This window comes from Camelus dromedarius, chromosome 9 (assembly GCF_036321535.1).
Source record: "Camelus dromedarius isolate mCamDro1 chromosome 9, mCamDro1.pat, whole genome shotgun sequence".
Classification (NCBI taxonomy): Eukaryota; Metazoa; Chordata; class Mammalia; order Artiodactyla; family Camelidae; genus Camelus; species Camelus dromedarius.
The window spans coordinates 36,924,535-36,940,983 of NC_087444.1; the positions used below are offsets into that span (position 1 = coordinate 36,924,535).

At 38.0% G+C, this 16,449-nt stretch overlaps 2 protein-coding genes across 2 annotated transcripts in view; one reads left to right on the plus strand and one right to left on the minus strand.

Moving 5' to 3' along the window:
* The window catches only part of LRRC36 (leucine rich repeat containing 36), a 46,019-nt gene extending 40,940 nt beyond the window's left edge, over positions 1-5,079 (minus strand). Inside the window, exon 1 of the mRNA XM_031458272.2 lies at positions 4,989-5,079. Coding sequence (XP_031314132.1) covers positions 4,989-5,058 — 70 coding nt within the window. The 5' untranslated portion in view covers positions 5,059-5,079. The remainder of the gene's footprint in view (positions 1-4,988) is intronic.
* A 105-nt stretch (positions 5,080-5,184) lies between these two features.
* The window catches only part of KCTD19 (potassium channel tetramerization domain containing 19), a 28,766-nt gene continuing 17,501 nt past the window's right edge, over positions 5,185-16,449 (plus strand). The window contains exons 1-2 of the mRNA XM_031458251.2: positions 5,185-5,222; positions 10,759-11,055. Coding sequence (XP_031314111.1) covers positions 5,220-5,222; positions 10,759-11,055 — 300 coding nt within the window. The 5' untranslated portion in view covers positions 5,185-5,219. The remainder of the gene's footprint in view (positions 5,223-10,758; positions 11,056-16,449) is intronic.

Sequence of the window (16,449 nt, forward strand, 5' to 3'; positions counted from 1 at the left end):
AATTACAACAATAATGAGATACCACTATGTACTTATTAGAATGGCCGAACTCCAAAACACTAACAACTCCAAATATTGGTGGTGTCTTTGTCTGTTTGGGCTGCTATAAAAAATACTACAGACTGTGTGGCTTATAAACAACAAACATTTTTTTCTCACAGTTCTGGAGACTGGAAGTCCAAGAATAGGGTGCAGCATCGTCAGGTTCTGGTGAAAATGCCTTCTTCCATGTTGCAGACTGTCTACTTCTCGATATGTCCTCATGTAGTGGAAGGGGACAAGAGAACTTTCTCTCTGATCTCTTTCATAAGGTTATTAATCTCTTTTTATGAGGGCCCTCATGACCTTATCACCTCCCAGGAGCCCCACCTCTTAATACCATCACATTAGGCATTAGGATTTCAACATACGAATTTTGGAAGTGGAAGACACATTCAGACCATAGCATGGGGCAACAGGAACTCTCATTCATTGCTAGTGGAATGCAACGGTATAGCCACTTTGGAGGATAGTTTGGCAGTTTCTTACAAAGCTAAATATGGCTTTTACCATATGATCTAGCAATTATGCTCCTTGGCATTTACTCAAGTGATCTGAAAGTTTATGTCCACACAGAAACCTGTACATGAATGTTTATGGAAGCTTTATTCAAAACTGCCACAACTTAGAAGCAACAAGATGCCCTGAATTCAATAAGTAGCTGGATAAACAAACTATAGTACATTCACATAGTAGAATATTACTCAGCAATAAAATGAGCTATTCATTGAGTCACAGAAAAACATGGAGGAAACTTAAATACATACTGCTAAGTGAAAGAAGTCAGTTTGAAAAGGTTACACATGTGTAATTCCAACTATATAATATTCTGAAAAGATCAGTGATGTATAGCATGATGACTTGTTAATAATACTGTACTGCATATTTGAAAGTTACTAAGAGAGTAGATCTTACAAGTTGTCATTGCAAGAAAAAAATTTTTTTGTAACTATGTAAGGTGACAGACAGAGGTTACCTTGACTTATTATGGTGATCACTTTGCAGTGTATACAAACATTAAACCAGTATGTTGTACACCTGAACCTAATATAATTTTATATGTCAATTTTACCTCAATTAAAAGATTTTTTAAATTTTAAAAAAGAATCAGTGGTTGCCAGGTGTTACATACTATATGATTACAACTATATGACATTCTGCAAAAGGCAACAGGGAAAATGTCAGTGGTTGTCAGGGGTTCAGTGGGGAGGGAGAGATGAACAGGTGGAGTACAGGGGATTTTTAGGGCAGTGAAACTATTCTGTTGATTCTGTAACGGTGGACAAATGATTTGTCAAAAACAACAGAACTGTACAACACAAAGAGTGAACCCTAATGTAAACTATAGACTTTAGTTAATAATATATTATTACAAGATATTAATAAAAGGGGAAACTATGGGGGATGTGAGGAAGGTGTGATGGGGAAGAGTATATGGGAACTCTCTGTACTTTCTGTTCAATTTTTCTGTAAATCTGAAACTGCTTTTAAAAAATAAAGCCTATTAATAATAAAATAAATTTTAAAAGGAATGAAGTCTCCTTTGTGCTAAAATAATAATATCATGCTAAGTGAAAGAAACCAGACACAAAAGGTCACATATTGTATGATTCCATTTATATAAAATGTTTAGAACAAGCAGATCTATAGAGACAAAAGCAGATTAGTGATTGCCAGGGGCTGGGGTGAGCTAGAAATGAGGACTGACTGCCTAATGGGTATGGAGTTTCCTTTGGGTTGATAAAAATGTTCTGGAACTAGATAGTGGTGATGTACTGAGTGACACTGAATTGTATACTTTAAATTTTACAGGACGTGAATTATATCACACATGCACAAAATTTTCCGACTTCGAGGATGGCATATTGGTAGTTCTATAGTATGCAATGATCTAATACACTGAGAGTCTTGTTACCATGGGACAAAAGCTAAGGTCAGTTATGATTTCCATCAGTGCTCTGCTGCATTTCTCATGCCTTTCACTGCAGCCTGTTTTGAAGAGCAGACATTTTTAACATTTTTAAAGGGAACCAGAATTATCAATCAAATGACAAACTGCCACAGGGACAGATGTTCTTTTATAATTCATGAGAAGTACAGGTCTTAAGAGATTATGCGCTCGGTTTCAATGGTTATAAAGAGAGTGAAGACAAATAGATCAGAGAACAAATCAAATACTGCACATCACAGATTTCAAGAACAACAGAATAATCTTACAATTTTACTATATGGGTTATAATAACCCCAGTGGGCAAAAATATGTTTTATTCATGAAAAGATCAAGCAATTCCTCTGTAGAAAACCATTTATAGTTCACCTGGAAATTGAATTCATAATCTTTAATAAAGCTTGTTTATAATGATGAAAGTGTTTCAAATAAATAAAATTTTAAAGTGCCTCAGGCAGTTAGACTCTCCTACACCAAATTTGCTACAGTGCTTTTTACATGATGGAATACAAACTGAAATAAGAGAGAATAATCAAACTAGCCTACACTTTTACTGATGACTTATTAGTGACAAAATAATTTCTTTTGTCATGTACACTGAAGAAAACATTCTACAAAAGCAGTAAATGTTACTTGTCTTTATCTAAAAAAAAAAGCCTCAGGAATCAACATGAAAAATCTCTCACTTGCCAAATTTGGGACAAGTTCAGCATCAATTATAATATTTGCAGTGGATTGGAACACATCAAAAACCTTCAAATCCATGAGTTTATAATGATATTAAGAAAACAAAACAACTCTCATTGGTCATGTTTGGAGGATGCTAAGAAAACAACTCATCTTTCCAAAAACTGATAAATAAGGCAAAAAATATCAAGCATTTATCCTGTCTTTCCTATACAAACTGTACCTCAGGGTAACCAAATAGGTGGTGTGAGAAAATGTCTTTTTATAAAAGTATTACAACTAATAAAAATGAATGAATTTTAAAATTACCACTTTGCAATCCCTAATGAATTAATGGGCCCTAGGCAATCATATTCAATGACTGATACTATCACAAAAAGAACACCAGATATTATATAATTCCTGACGGAATTATACACCATCATTTATGAAACAGTCTGGAAAAAAAAAAAAAAAATCAAACCTGAATCTGCTCAAGCCTTATTTAACTACCAATTCATAGAACATACAAGAACAGAGGAAAATGTTAAACATCTTAGGAATGTAATGAGCAAAATCCAGATTGTAAGAAACTATTCAGGACAAATGACTAGTTTCTTCAAAAACAAGAGAAAATGCAAGAAAAATAAGGAAAGGAACCTATAGATAAAATAATATTTAAAATCAATATCAACCAATTGCAATAGACCTTGTATAAATTCTGATTCCAAAAAATTTTTAAAAGAAGAAAAATTTTATAGGACAGTGGGGAAATGAGAAAACTAGTTGGATATCTAATAATATTAAGAAATTACTGTTAGGTTAGGTACGGAAGGAGGGAAAGAATATTCTTTTACTTTAGATACTTTTGTATGGTTTGAACTGTCAGAATAAGCACAATTAATTTTGTTATTCACATGCTTGTAATAAAAACAAGCAAATAAGAAAAAAAAAAAACCTGCCACATATTGTTCTAGCTGGAGAATAGAAGGGGTATGTGCCCCCTACAAATCAAATTGAATAATTTTTTTTAAAAAAGAGACAAAGGCACAACAGTATGTCAAACCAATGAAGCTCTTCTTCGGTAACTTGTAAATTAGGAGAGTGCAAAGTAATCTGGAAAAAAATAAACCTGAAATGTCTACATCAGTCTATTTATATGCACACCAAACCATTATCTTTGGGATGGGGGAGGGGGTACTTCCAAAGAAAGGAAAAATTAATACCCTCTTTGCTCACTCATGCAATGTTTGTTACTAGCATGTACTAATTTTGATAAATTTGAAATAAATAATTTTTAAATAAAACCAAGTTATTGCATATCCCACAAATAAAAAGTACTAGAGGAAGCAAGAAAGGCAACTTTTTGCTAGGGTTAGAGCACAGCCTCTGGAATCAGAGTCCCGGCTTAATAAACCCTGGCTGCATCACTTTAGGCAAGAGCATAAACCTAATTTTATATATCCGTAAAATAGGGACAATAAGAGCATCTGCTTCATAAGCTTGTTATGTGGATTAAATAATGCAGGGAAAGTATTTAACACAGGGCCTGGCATTAAGATACAATGTATTCAGGAAGGGTTAAAGTTGAATGAGGAACATTGGTATCTTTTTCAACATTTCTACTCCTTAGTAACTCAGAAAGCAAGCTGTGTGTATGAGACCCCACGTCAACAGTCCGCCAGCTTTACCTCTAGGACGAGGTCAGGGATGGGACACTGATCTAAGCTCCTATAGAGATCAGCTCCTATTTCTTTCACATCAGATCCCTTTCTGGGTCTCAAAAGGAGGCTACACATCCAGGTGGATCAAAGAAATGGCTAAATTCTTGAGGCAGAGACTGGACGAAGACAGGAAAAGCCCTCCTGGGTCGGAAGTTTCCAAAACTGCCAAAATTAACGCCCTTCGTGGCTCCTCGAAAGCACTCCCACTTCAACTCCCTTCCCAGCGCTCCCCTTCTTCCACCAAGACCCCTCTTGGGGCTCGGTTTCTTTCCACTAGGGGAAAGACTCTGTCCAGTTCTGTGTAGCCGGCAGCAGGGTCTGGTTAACCCTGTTTCTCCTCCTCCATTTTAGACTTCGCCCCTCTCCCTCAGTTCCTCGCCCTCCGCCCCATACTCTCCGGTTACTTCAGTTCCTTCACCTCTACCTCAGTATGTAACCCTTTTACCTCAGTGTAACTCTTCTGCCTCAGTAACCCTTCCTCCGCCTCAGGGGCCTCTCCTCCACCGCTGTTGCCCCCTGACTACCTCAGACTCCTCTGCCTGCCTCTCAGGTTTCTCCCCTCAGCCTCCAACCCCAAGCTCCCGGCCCAGGCCCTTCCCGCCAGGCCCTACCGGGCTGCTCCAGGGTCAGCGCCCCCAGGCGGCGGATACCCTCTTCGTCCAGATCCCACTGCTCCGCCATCCCCGCCCGCCGGCACCCCCACGCGCGGCTCACCTGTTGCAGCCCGCAAGACGGCCTGTCGCGCGCCAAGCCCCGCCCCTTCCCGCCGCGCGCCGCCGCGCTCCCGGGGGCCGTTATTGCCCGGGTCACGAGCCTGCCCTCCCGCCTCAGGAGACGAGACCATGGTATGCTGCCAGCCAGCCCTGGCGGGGGCGCCAAAGATACTAAAACAAGGAATGGGAGCGATGTGGCTGAGGATAAGGGCTATGGGGTTAGGGACCTGGCTGTGGGACACGGCGGGTGGACATGGCCCCAGCTTTGAAGAGTTTGAAGGCTAGTTCTGAGGAGTCGGAAAAATGTGCCTGATTTGAGGGTCGAAGCGAGGATGTGGGGGACTCTAGGTCTAAGGGGCGAGAGTGTGTCTGACGGGGTGAAGGTCTTTCTGTCTCAGCGTTTGGGGGTGTTGACTGAGGCAAGGCGGTGGGCGGGTGGGTGAATGGGGTGGGAGTGGGGGATAAGAGGGGTTGGGTGGGAGCAGCTCTCTGAGGCATGATGGGGAGTTCCAGATCTGAAACGTTGGCTCTGAGGAGTTGAGGTCCCGTCTTTAGAGCATGAATTGGTTCTAGGTCTAGAAATTGATCTGGAAGGAGCTCCTTTTGGGGAGAGGGATCAGTATGCACAAGAGAGAGACTTTTTGGGATGGGGTGGGGATGGCGAGGGCTACCCCATTTCCTGCAGTCAGTCTGGTGAGAAGCCTTTTTTCCTTCAAGTACTATAGGCCCCCAAGCTTGCCTGTGACTTAAGAGGAGGGCTCTCCCCAGACTGGGGTATTTCTTCCATTAACCAGCTCCTAAGCAGTCGTCTGGAAGAATACTGGAAAGAATAACCACATCCTTAGCCCCTACCCTCACTCCAACAGGTACCTCTTGGGAGCTCACCTGTGGATGAGACATGTACCTGAGACATGAAGGAGGCAAACTCTATGCCAAGACCCTCTTGTCATACCTTGTCCTTAATAAGAAAAGAGAAACTGAGACCATATCTGTGGCTCCCCTTCAAGGAGCAAGTTTTCTTTGGCATCCAAAATCTGCTCACTTCAGGCACTTTCACTGAGCTCTCAACCAGCTAATCACCTTTAAGGAGAATAGAAAGCAAATTAAATAGTCCTTACAAATTTATGCTTTCTGGTCTAGGTGGGGCCCTTAGTTAATCTCAGCTTGTCATGTTCAGCCATAGGCATGTTTAGAAAGGCCAGGATTTAAAAGCCTAAATTAGCCCATTAGATTGGCTTTTCCAGTTCTGCTTCTGTGAGACACCAACATTTTACAGTTTGTAATCTTTCTCTTCATGTCCCCTTTAATTCTTTTAGCCTCAAACGTGCTATATGTAATTGCTCTTCTTTATATCTGAATACTTAAACCAGGCTTATTATAAAAGAACCACATCCCCTTCTTTGTACATGCATGTATTTTCCTTCCTCAGATGTCAGAAGATGCAGGTTTTGTTAGAGAAGTGGACTTTTCCTCCCTTGAGCAACCACCTCTTATTTTAACCTTCTTTCCCCCCACCAACGTTTTAATGCAAATTTTGAAACATTCAGAAAGGTTGAAAGAATTTTACAGTGAGCACTATATACCCACTACCTGGATTCTACAATGAACATTTTGCTGTACTTGTTTCATCAAATATCCATCTATCCATCCCTCTATCGACTCATCTTTTTTGATGCATTTAAAAATAAGTTTCAAAGATTTGTATATTGCACCCCAATCACTTCAGCATGCATAATTTTTACCTAGAATTTGTTAACATAAAACCATAAAACAGCCTGTTATTTTTACCAGCAAAACAGGTTTATTTGGGAGCAGTAAAGAACTGCAACTCAGGATATGCAGCTATGGTGAACCACATGCAAGTTTGATAAAGCAGAAGAGAGGGAACTCTGTCATAGAGGAGAAAGGGAAGCTGGGAGGGGCTGTTATAAACAAAACATCCATTGGAGGAAACTCAGAGTTTAAAGTATAGTGACTTTTCATTGGCTGAGTTGTGACAGTCTTTCATTGACTGAGCTGTTTCTAGGCAAGGAGAAAATCTTTCTTCCTCCTTCTGGCCAGTAGTAAGGTAGTGTCACCTCCTGCTGGAGCTCTGAGTTATGTCTCTTCCTGCTGGGATTTTTATTGACCTTGAGTGGTATGTTTGTGAAAGTTCCCTCTTCTGGCCTCCTTGTTAGAGGATAGAAAGGTCTCCAAATTGGAAAGCCCACCTAAAATGTGGGTCCTCGCCCATTGGTTGAGAAAGAATTCTCAGCAGAATCAGAGTACAAAGTGAAAGGCAGGCTGCTTTATTACTCAAAAGAGGAAAAGGAAAGTGCTCAGGCAGGGAGGTGTTAGCCAAGATGTCTGATGGAGACAGTTCCAGCTCCAAGTGAGGCTACATGGACTTTTATTGGAAGCTTCTGCCATCATGTCCTCCTTCCAGGTGTGCTGGAGCCAATGGTCTTTTTTTTCTGTCCTTGTATGGGCTTTTCGGATTGTTGTCATAGAAATCATCAACTATCATGGCCCTGGTGGGTGTGTCATTTACCATGCTAATACATTATAATGAGCATATAATGAGGCTCAAGGTCCATTGGAAGTCAAATCATCTGCCATTTTGGGCCTAGTTGGTCCTAATCAGTTCTTGTTTCTTCTCTTTGTGAGGCCTCCTGAGACTTAGATAAGAGTAATTGATTTCTGTTCAAGGCAGGGACAGGGGTATGATCCTGGGGGCAAAGCCTTGATAACGAAAAGGAAAGTTGCTTTTAATCAGAATGCCAGCAATCTGGTGGACTCAGTGTCCCCCAAAAATCATCTCCAAATGTTCTGCTCAGCCATAAAAGTTTTAAAGGGAAATGGGGAAGTAATCTCAGTTAGTTTCTGAAATAAGTGGTCAGAGTCGATGCCATCCTCCACTGCTTGCAGACTTGTGTGGACTTGTCCTAATCATCAATTGCTTAAGCCTGCTCTTTTATGACTCAGGAAATCCCGGGAGACTTCAGCTTTTCCATAAACAAGAAGCAGGGGTTGGCAGGGGCGGTGCCCACAGGGTCCTACTCAGTATCATCCTGACTCCATTTTAGTGAGGTTTCCCTTTATTGATTTTCACAAATTCAATATTACTTTCTGGTCCTTTTTTAGGTAAAAATTTACATACTATTTACAACTCTTAAAAGACTTTTTTATAAAAGTAGTGTTCCTTGAGTGTTTATTTTAACATCTGATACAGATGGTTTGTATATTTGATGGCTTTCTACTTTTCTATAGTGTTAATAAGGTCATCTTGAGGCAAAGTAGACAATTTACTTATGAATAAATAACCTTGAACTTTTAACAATGAACTGCGAAAGGTTAATCTTTTGCTGTCTTTGTATATATAAAAAGGAGCCTGTCACATTCAGCTGCCCTGCCGTGTCCTCAATAATGTAATGTCTCTGCAGATGTGATCCCAAGAGAGCCCTGATGTGTACAATGGGGTGGGGAGCAACTCATCATAACTCTTTTTTAAACGGTTTTATTAAGGTATAATTCACATGGCATACAATTTACCATTTAAAAATGTACAATTTAATGGTTTTTAGTATGGTAACAGAGTTGTGTAAACATCACCATAATCAATTTTAGAACATTTTCATCATCCCAAAAAGAAATTTCATACCTATTACTAAGCAGTTCCCCATTTCCCCTGCAACCTCCCCAACCCTAGGCAACCACTAATCTATTCTCTGTCTCTATAAATTTGCCTATTTTGCACATTATATACAAATGGAATAATATGTGGTCTTTTGTGACTGGCTTTTTTCACTTCACATAATGTTTCAACATTTCATCTTTATTCTAACATGTACCAGTACTTCATCCCTTTTTATTGAGTAATATTCCACAGTATGGATACACTACATTTTTTTTTATTCATTCATCAGCTGAGGGACATTTTGGTTGTTTCTATTTTTTAGCTACTATGAAAAATTCTTCCATGAACATTTCCCTGCAAATTTTTCTGTGGCCATAGGTTTTCATTTCTCTTGCACTTGTATCTAGAAGTGGAATTGCTGAACCATGTGAGAACTGCATGTTTAATGTTTTGAGGAACCACTGAAATGTTTTCCAGAGCAGCTGCACCATTTTATGTTCCCATCAGTAGTGTGTGAGAGTTCCAATTTCTCCAATCTTTGTTAACACTTATTATTATCTATTGTTTTGATTCAGGCCATCCTAGTGGGTATGAAATATCCACTCTGTGAGTTTTGATTTGCATTTCCCTAATGGCTAATGATAAGTAGGTTTTCATTTGCTATTGGCCATTTGTGTATTCTCTTTGGAGAAATATCTATTTAGATTCTTTACCCATTTTTAAATTTGGTTATTTGTCTTTCTATTATTGAGTAAAATGTTCTTTTTACATAGTTCAAATACAAATTATTTATCAGATAAGTGATTTGCAAATATTTTGTTCCATTATTGGGTTGTCTTTTTACTTTTTTTTATTGAAGTATAGTCTGTTTACAATATTATGTTAATTTCTCATGTACAGTATAGTGATTCAGTTGTATATTTATATTCCTTTTCATATTCTTTTTCATTAGAAGCTATTACAAGATATTGAATATAGTTCCCTGTGCTATACAGTAGGACCTTATTGTTTATCCATTTTTACTTTCTTGATGATATCCTTTGAAGCACAAATGTTTTTAATTTTGATGAAGTTTTATTTCTTTGTTTACTGTTTATTTCACTTGTGCTTTTTGTTTCTTATCTAGGAAGGCATTGCCTAATCCAAAGTCATGGAGAGTTGGTTTTCTCCTAAGGATTTTGTATTTTTAGCTCTTATTTTTAGTTTTATGACCTACTTGGTGTTAATTTTTTATATGGTGTGATGTAGGAGTCCAACTTCTTTTTTTTTTGTATTTGGATATCCAGATATCCCAGCGCCAGTTTTTGAAAAGGCTATTTTTTACCCATTGAACTTTCTTGTCAAAATTAATTAACTATAAATGTAAGGGTTTATTTCCAGACTCTCAATTCTATTCCACTTATTCGTATGTCTATAGTAGCTTTGTAGTAAGTTTTGAAGGTGGGAAGTGTGAATCCTCAAGTTTTGTTCTCAATTTTGTTCTTTTTCAAGTTTGTTTTGACTATTCTGGTTTCCTTGTATTTCAATATGAATTCTAACATCAGCTTGTCGATTTTTGCACACAAAAAAAGCAGTTGGGATTTTCAAAGGGATTGTGTTCAATCTGTGGATCTATTTGAAGAGTATTGCTAGCATAACAATATTTCTTCTGATCTGTAAACACGGGATGTTTTTCCATTTATTTAGGTCTTTTAAAATTTCTTTCAACAATGTTTTGAAGTGTTCAGAGTACAAGTTTTGCACTTCTTTTATTAAATTTATTCCTAAATATTTTGTTCTTTTTGATACTATTGTGAATGGAACTGTTTTCTTAATTTCATCTTTGGATTGTTCATTGCTAGTGTATAAAAATACAATTGATTTTTTATATTAATCTGTACCCTTCAACCTTCTTGAACTCGTTTCTAATAAACTCATTGTGAATTCCTTAGAATTTTGTATATGCAAAGTCACATCATCTACAAATAAGAGATAGCTTTACTTCTTCGTTTCCAATATGGATACTTTTTTATAACTTTTTCTTGCATAGCTCTCTCTTCTTTCTCCCTTTAGGAGGAGCCTGGTATGCCTCATGAATCAGCAGAGGATTTGTTTCATTTCAATGTTGGGGGCTGGCATTTCTCAGTTCCCAGAAGCAAACTCGCTCAGTTCCCAGACTCCCTGCTGTGGAAAGAGGCATCAGCCTTGACCTCTTCAGAAAGCCAGAGGCTCTTCATTGACAGAGATGGTTCCACATTCAGGCATGTGCACTATTACCTCTATACCTGCAAACTCTCCTTCTCCAGTTGTGCAGAACTGAATTTGCTCTATGAGCAAGCACTGGGTTTGCAGCTGATGCCTTTGCTACAGGTAAGATACTCTTATCTTCCAAGAATGGTGATCAGTAATATAGGCCTTACATCACTAAAATGTTATGTCCTTTTATATACTGGTTGCTGAGATGATCCTCTTAATGAGGAAGTATGATGAGTAAGTTAAAGTAATGAACAATACACCGGAAATGTATTTTCTGAATAAAGGATTTCATCCTGACCCTGCCTTATCTCTACCAGCAGCCACCACAGACCCAGGATAGGACCTACCACACCCTGAGGTGTCCTTGACACTTAGGAATCCTGGTTTAAGCTACTTATTTTTGTTGTTGAATTTTAAAATGTGAAAACTTTAGAAATTATAGTGTCTGAGATTTAAAATCTAAAAGATTTGTCAAGACTGTTACTTCTCATTGTGCTTGTTAGGTACATAATGCTCATTTACAGCAAAGCAAAAAGTTCTCCAAAGTGCAGAATCTTTCCTTTGTCTTCACTTCACTGTTTTTCAAGACTTCTTGTTTTCTCCTTGTAATAGCTTTAAATACGTTTACTTTTAAACTATTATAGTATCACTGAAGAGTGTTACCTTCTTTCCTAATTTTTCTCCAAGCTACCGAAATCATTTCTGTGGCTTATATTAAGTAGTTTATTCTTAGTTTTTGAACAATGTTTTTTTTTTTTTAACCTGGAAGAACTAAATATTATGACTAGGAAGGCCCATTGGCCATGCTCCATATTAGTCCCACTGTATGAACAAAATGTTGTTTATTCTACCGTCACAACACTGACTCAATGAGCCACAGTGCAGCTCAGTGCACTACCAACTATGCCTCCCCGACACCTCTTAGTAGAAAATTGAGATAGGCCATGCATATTTGGGTCATATGGGAATAAGAATGTTTCATAGTGCATGTTTTTATGGACAGTCCTTACGAAATAATTCAATGTTTTCTCCTAAAAGTTATTATATATTTGGAAATCAAAATCCTTAACATACTCTAGTGCAAGCTGGTGTAGTATTCTTTTGTTTTTAAAGCTAGCCACCTGAAATTAAAATTTTTTAAAACTATCCCAGGAATTGAGTACTAGAATTGCTTACAGTTGGCTTCGAAATCACTTAAATGGCCTTGCATGTCAATACTGCTGATGATTCTATGCCAAAGCACCACTTTGTGGGGAAAAGGAGAGAGACACTTGTTCATAGCAAAAAATTGAAGAGATCAAGGCAAATTTTTGAAGAACAAGTTTGAAGAGTACAAACCTATTATGCAGTTTAACTCCCCTTTAACTTCTTTGATGTCCTTACGTCCCAAACTGAAACAAAATATATTTGGGGAGCAACTTCTAAACAGGAAGTAACAACTCAGAGGCCAACGAACTGGTCCAATTCCAAAGTTCCAAACTATGTGAGCAATAGAAGTATTTGAAGAATCATATGGATCTGCCTCCCTCAAACAGACCACGAAACAAGTGCTTATGTTTTGGAAATAGTGCTTTCAAAGAAATAAACATTTAGGCTGGCCCAGCTGAAGTGGTGTTTATTCATTGAAGCAGAGTGTAAATACAGCTGGAGAACCAACAGCAATCTGAAGCTAATCAACAGCCTCACACATTTCCATCACTTTCCCACTGCTAAGGGCTGACCACATACTCAGGTTCTTGCCAAATATACAAACATTTTGCTTGGAGAAAATGGAGTTTGCCAGTTCTTAGTGTAAAGAGTCTTCTCAGGCAGCCCAACTTAATGAACTCAGCCAGTACTTATTGAAAGCATTCTGGGTACCAGGCATTATTCCTAGGGGCTTTCAGGAAAACATAGGATAATCCAATAAAAATATAATGTCAACCACATATGTGAGCCACATATGTAATTTAAAATTTTCTAGTAACCACGTTAAAAAAATGGGTTACATTAATTTTAATGTTATTTAACCCAACATATTTAAAATACTATCATTTCAATATATAATCAATATTTTTAATCGATATATTTTACATTTTTTAATGCACTAAGTCTTCAAAATCTGATGTGTTTTACACTTATAGCACATCTCAGATTCAGACTATCACACATCAAGTACTTAATAGCCACATATGGCTAATGGCTAATGGCTACCATTTGCACAACACGTATCTCAATTGTTCTAAACTATTAGTGCTTTCACTGTAGAGTCCTTCAGATTTAGCCCCTAACAATAAAAATAGGACTTTGCCTTCCACTAACTGAAGTTCCTATGCACTCAACAGTTGGCATATCCTACAGAGGATTATCTGTAACATGGTAGGCTTTGTTGGAAGGCCATATAGGATCCAACAAGAAGAGTGAGATGGGAAACTTTTGGAGGACAGGAACCTGAGTTCTCACTGTTGCTCTGCTCTCTGCCCGTTCTTCATCCCTGCACATCCCTAGCCTTTATCTTTCCCACCCCCTACCCACTCCACTTGCCCTTCCCACCTTGCTCCCAGCATATAGCTTTGTCCTTCAAAGGGCACACTCAATACCTATTATTGTCTTGACTTTCAGTGTCACATTTATTGTGCACTGAGCACCAATCACAGGCCAAGCCTTAAAAATACAGGAATAAACCATATAGCCATACAAGGTCATGTAAAGATGTGTGCTATGAAGAAGAGAGCAGTGTTTCCTGTGTAACAGTGAAAAAGGAGTGTATTTCTGTATTCTAGGACTTCTTGAGGTTTCAGAATGCATTTATATGATTTTCTTTTTTGTATGTGTAGTTTCTGTTTATACCATTAGTCACTGCCCTCATAGTACTGGAATTTAGTTGAAGGAATAAAGTGTTTACATCTAAGTTGCTTATTTTTAATGTACAGATGTGTAGTATGTGGTAAGGAGATGGCAAGTGACTGAGGCCAAGGAAGCTACTCCTCTAGAAAGAGTGGTCAGGGCTGGCCTCATTGACACGGCAACATTTGAGCAGAAACCTGAATGAAAAAGGGACAAATCAAAAAAAAAAAAAAAAGGACAAGTCATGCAGATGTCTGGGAAAAGAATTTGAAGCATAAAGAACAACAAACACAAATGCCTGAGATTAGAATGGTTTGGAAGAGGCAGACTCAGAGGCCACTGTCAGGTATAATGAGAAGTAGGGAGATGCCAAAGGTAGACCAGATCTTGCAGTCTTACAGGCCACAATGAAGACACAGGATCTGTTCTAAATGTTATAGGTAGCTTTTGGAGATGTTTAAACAAAAAAGTAAAATGATCAAACTTAAGTTTTTAAAAGATCATTGACCTTAGGTTAAGCAATGGTTTCTCAGGTACAACATCAAAAGCACAAGCAACCAAAGAAAAAACAGATGAATTGGACTTCATTAAAATTAAAAACTTTTGTAATTCAAAGGACACCATCAAGAAAGTAAGAAATCAACACACAGAATGGAATGAAATATTTGCAAATCACATATCTGATAAGGGACATGTATCTAGAATATATGAAGAACTCTTACAACTAAACAACAAAAAGACATATGACCCAGCAGTTCCACTCCTAGGTATACAACCAAGAGAAATTAAAACCTACAGTATATCCACACAAACACTTGTAGACAAATGTTCACAGCAGCATTATTCATAATAGCCAAAAAGTGGAAACAATTTATTCATCAGCTGATGAATAGACAAACAAAATGGTATACCCATACAATGGAATATTATTTGTCAACAAAAAAGGAATGAAGTACTGATATGTGTAATAACAAAGATGAACTTTGAAATATCACACTAAGTGAAAGAATTCAGACACAAAAGACCGCATATAATATGATTCTGTTTATATAAAATGTGCAGAATAGGCAAAGTTATAGGGACAGAGACAGATTAGTGGTTGCCTAGCACCAAGGTACAGGGTGAGAAGGATTGGGTGAGCAAAAATGGGCAGTGACTGTTAGTGAATATAGGGTTTCTTTTTATGGCATTGAAATAGATTGTGGTAATGGTTTTTACAACTCTGTGAACATACTAAAAACCACTGAGCTATATAATTTAAGTAAGTAAATTTTATTATTTATGTATAATATGAAACTTACTCACGTTAAATATCATATAAAATATATTTCAACAAAGCCATAAAAAAATTCATTGACTTCTGGCTTGACATTAGACCAGGAGTCAGCAAACTACATCCCATGGGCCAAATCCAGCCTACTACCTTTTTTGTACAACCTGTGAGCTAAGAATGGTTTTTACATTTTTAGATCGTTGAAAAAAATCAAAAGAAAAATATTTTGTGGCACATAAAAATTATATGAAATTCAAATTTCAGAGTTCATTAACAAAGTTTTATTGGAAAACACCAGGCTCATGTGTTTATATATTGTCTATAGCTGCTCTCAAGCTACGATACAGAGTTGAATAGTTGCAACAGGAACTGCATTCTCAAAGCCTAAAATATTTACTGTTTGGCTTTTTTACAGAAAAGAAAAATTGTTGATCCCTGGCCTAGACTCTACTGGGGTAAGGGAGGAAGCAGGAGGACAAGTTAGGAGGCTCCTGGAGCATTCAAATGAAAGTTAGTGATGGTTTGACCTAAGGTGGTAATGGTAGATTTAGAAGTGTTCAAATTCTAGATATATCTTGATGACAGAACTGACAGGGTTTGCTGATGAATTGGAGGTAGAGTGAGAGAGAATGGATAACTTCTCTGTATCCTCAGCAACCAGGTGAATGGTGGATTCTGAGGTGCAAGTTTAGAGGGAAAAAACATCAGGAGTTTGGATTTGAATGCATTAAGTTTGAGAGGCAAGGAAAGGGTGCTTATTAAACAGCCAAGTGGAGATAGGAAGGAGGCAGCCAGATATACATATCTGGAATTTGTGGAAACAGTCAGGTCTAGAGATATAAATTTGGAGTCATCAAAGTTGATATGTAAATCCACGATGCTTAGGATTGTCATATCTTGTTCACAGGTGAAATACAAAATAGTCATTACAGGTCTGTATATTAACATCACAGTGCTTCCTAGAACTTTCTGTGTAATTGGAAAGTCCCCTTTGCCTAATATAAACTGCTCTGAGCCTGATAGCTGCTGCTACTGCAGAGTGTGAAATTTCCCTTCAGGGTCACTCACAAGGATTCAGGGTTCATGGCAGACTGTTAATTCCCTTTTACTTGTCCCCTTGAAGTCCACTGAGGCCTTAGTATGTTGACAGTATGTGCTACTTGTGTTGCCTTTTTCACTGCCATCTGGGGACCTCTAAGTTTGGAAACTTTTTTCTACATGTGAGTGTTCTGCTACCAGCAAGCAACCCAAATATACCTGCATTCCTTGTACTCAAGGGAGCCAGGGAGTTTCTATGTTGATCACACAAATGATGCTTTTAAGAAAACACCACTGACAAGTCTCACATTTCCTATTACTTGGGATGTGAAAACAGATTACTACTGTGATCTTGAGAAGGAAGCTTACAC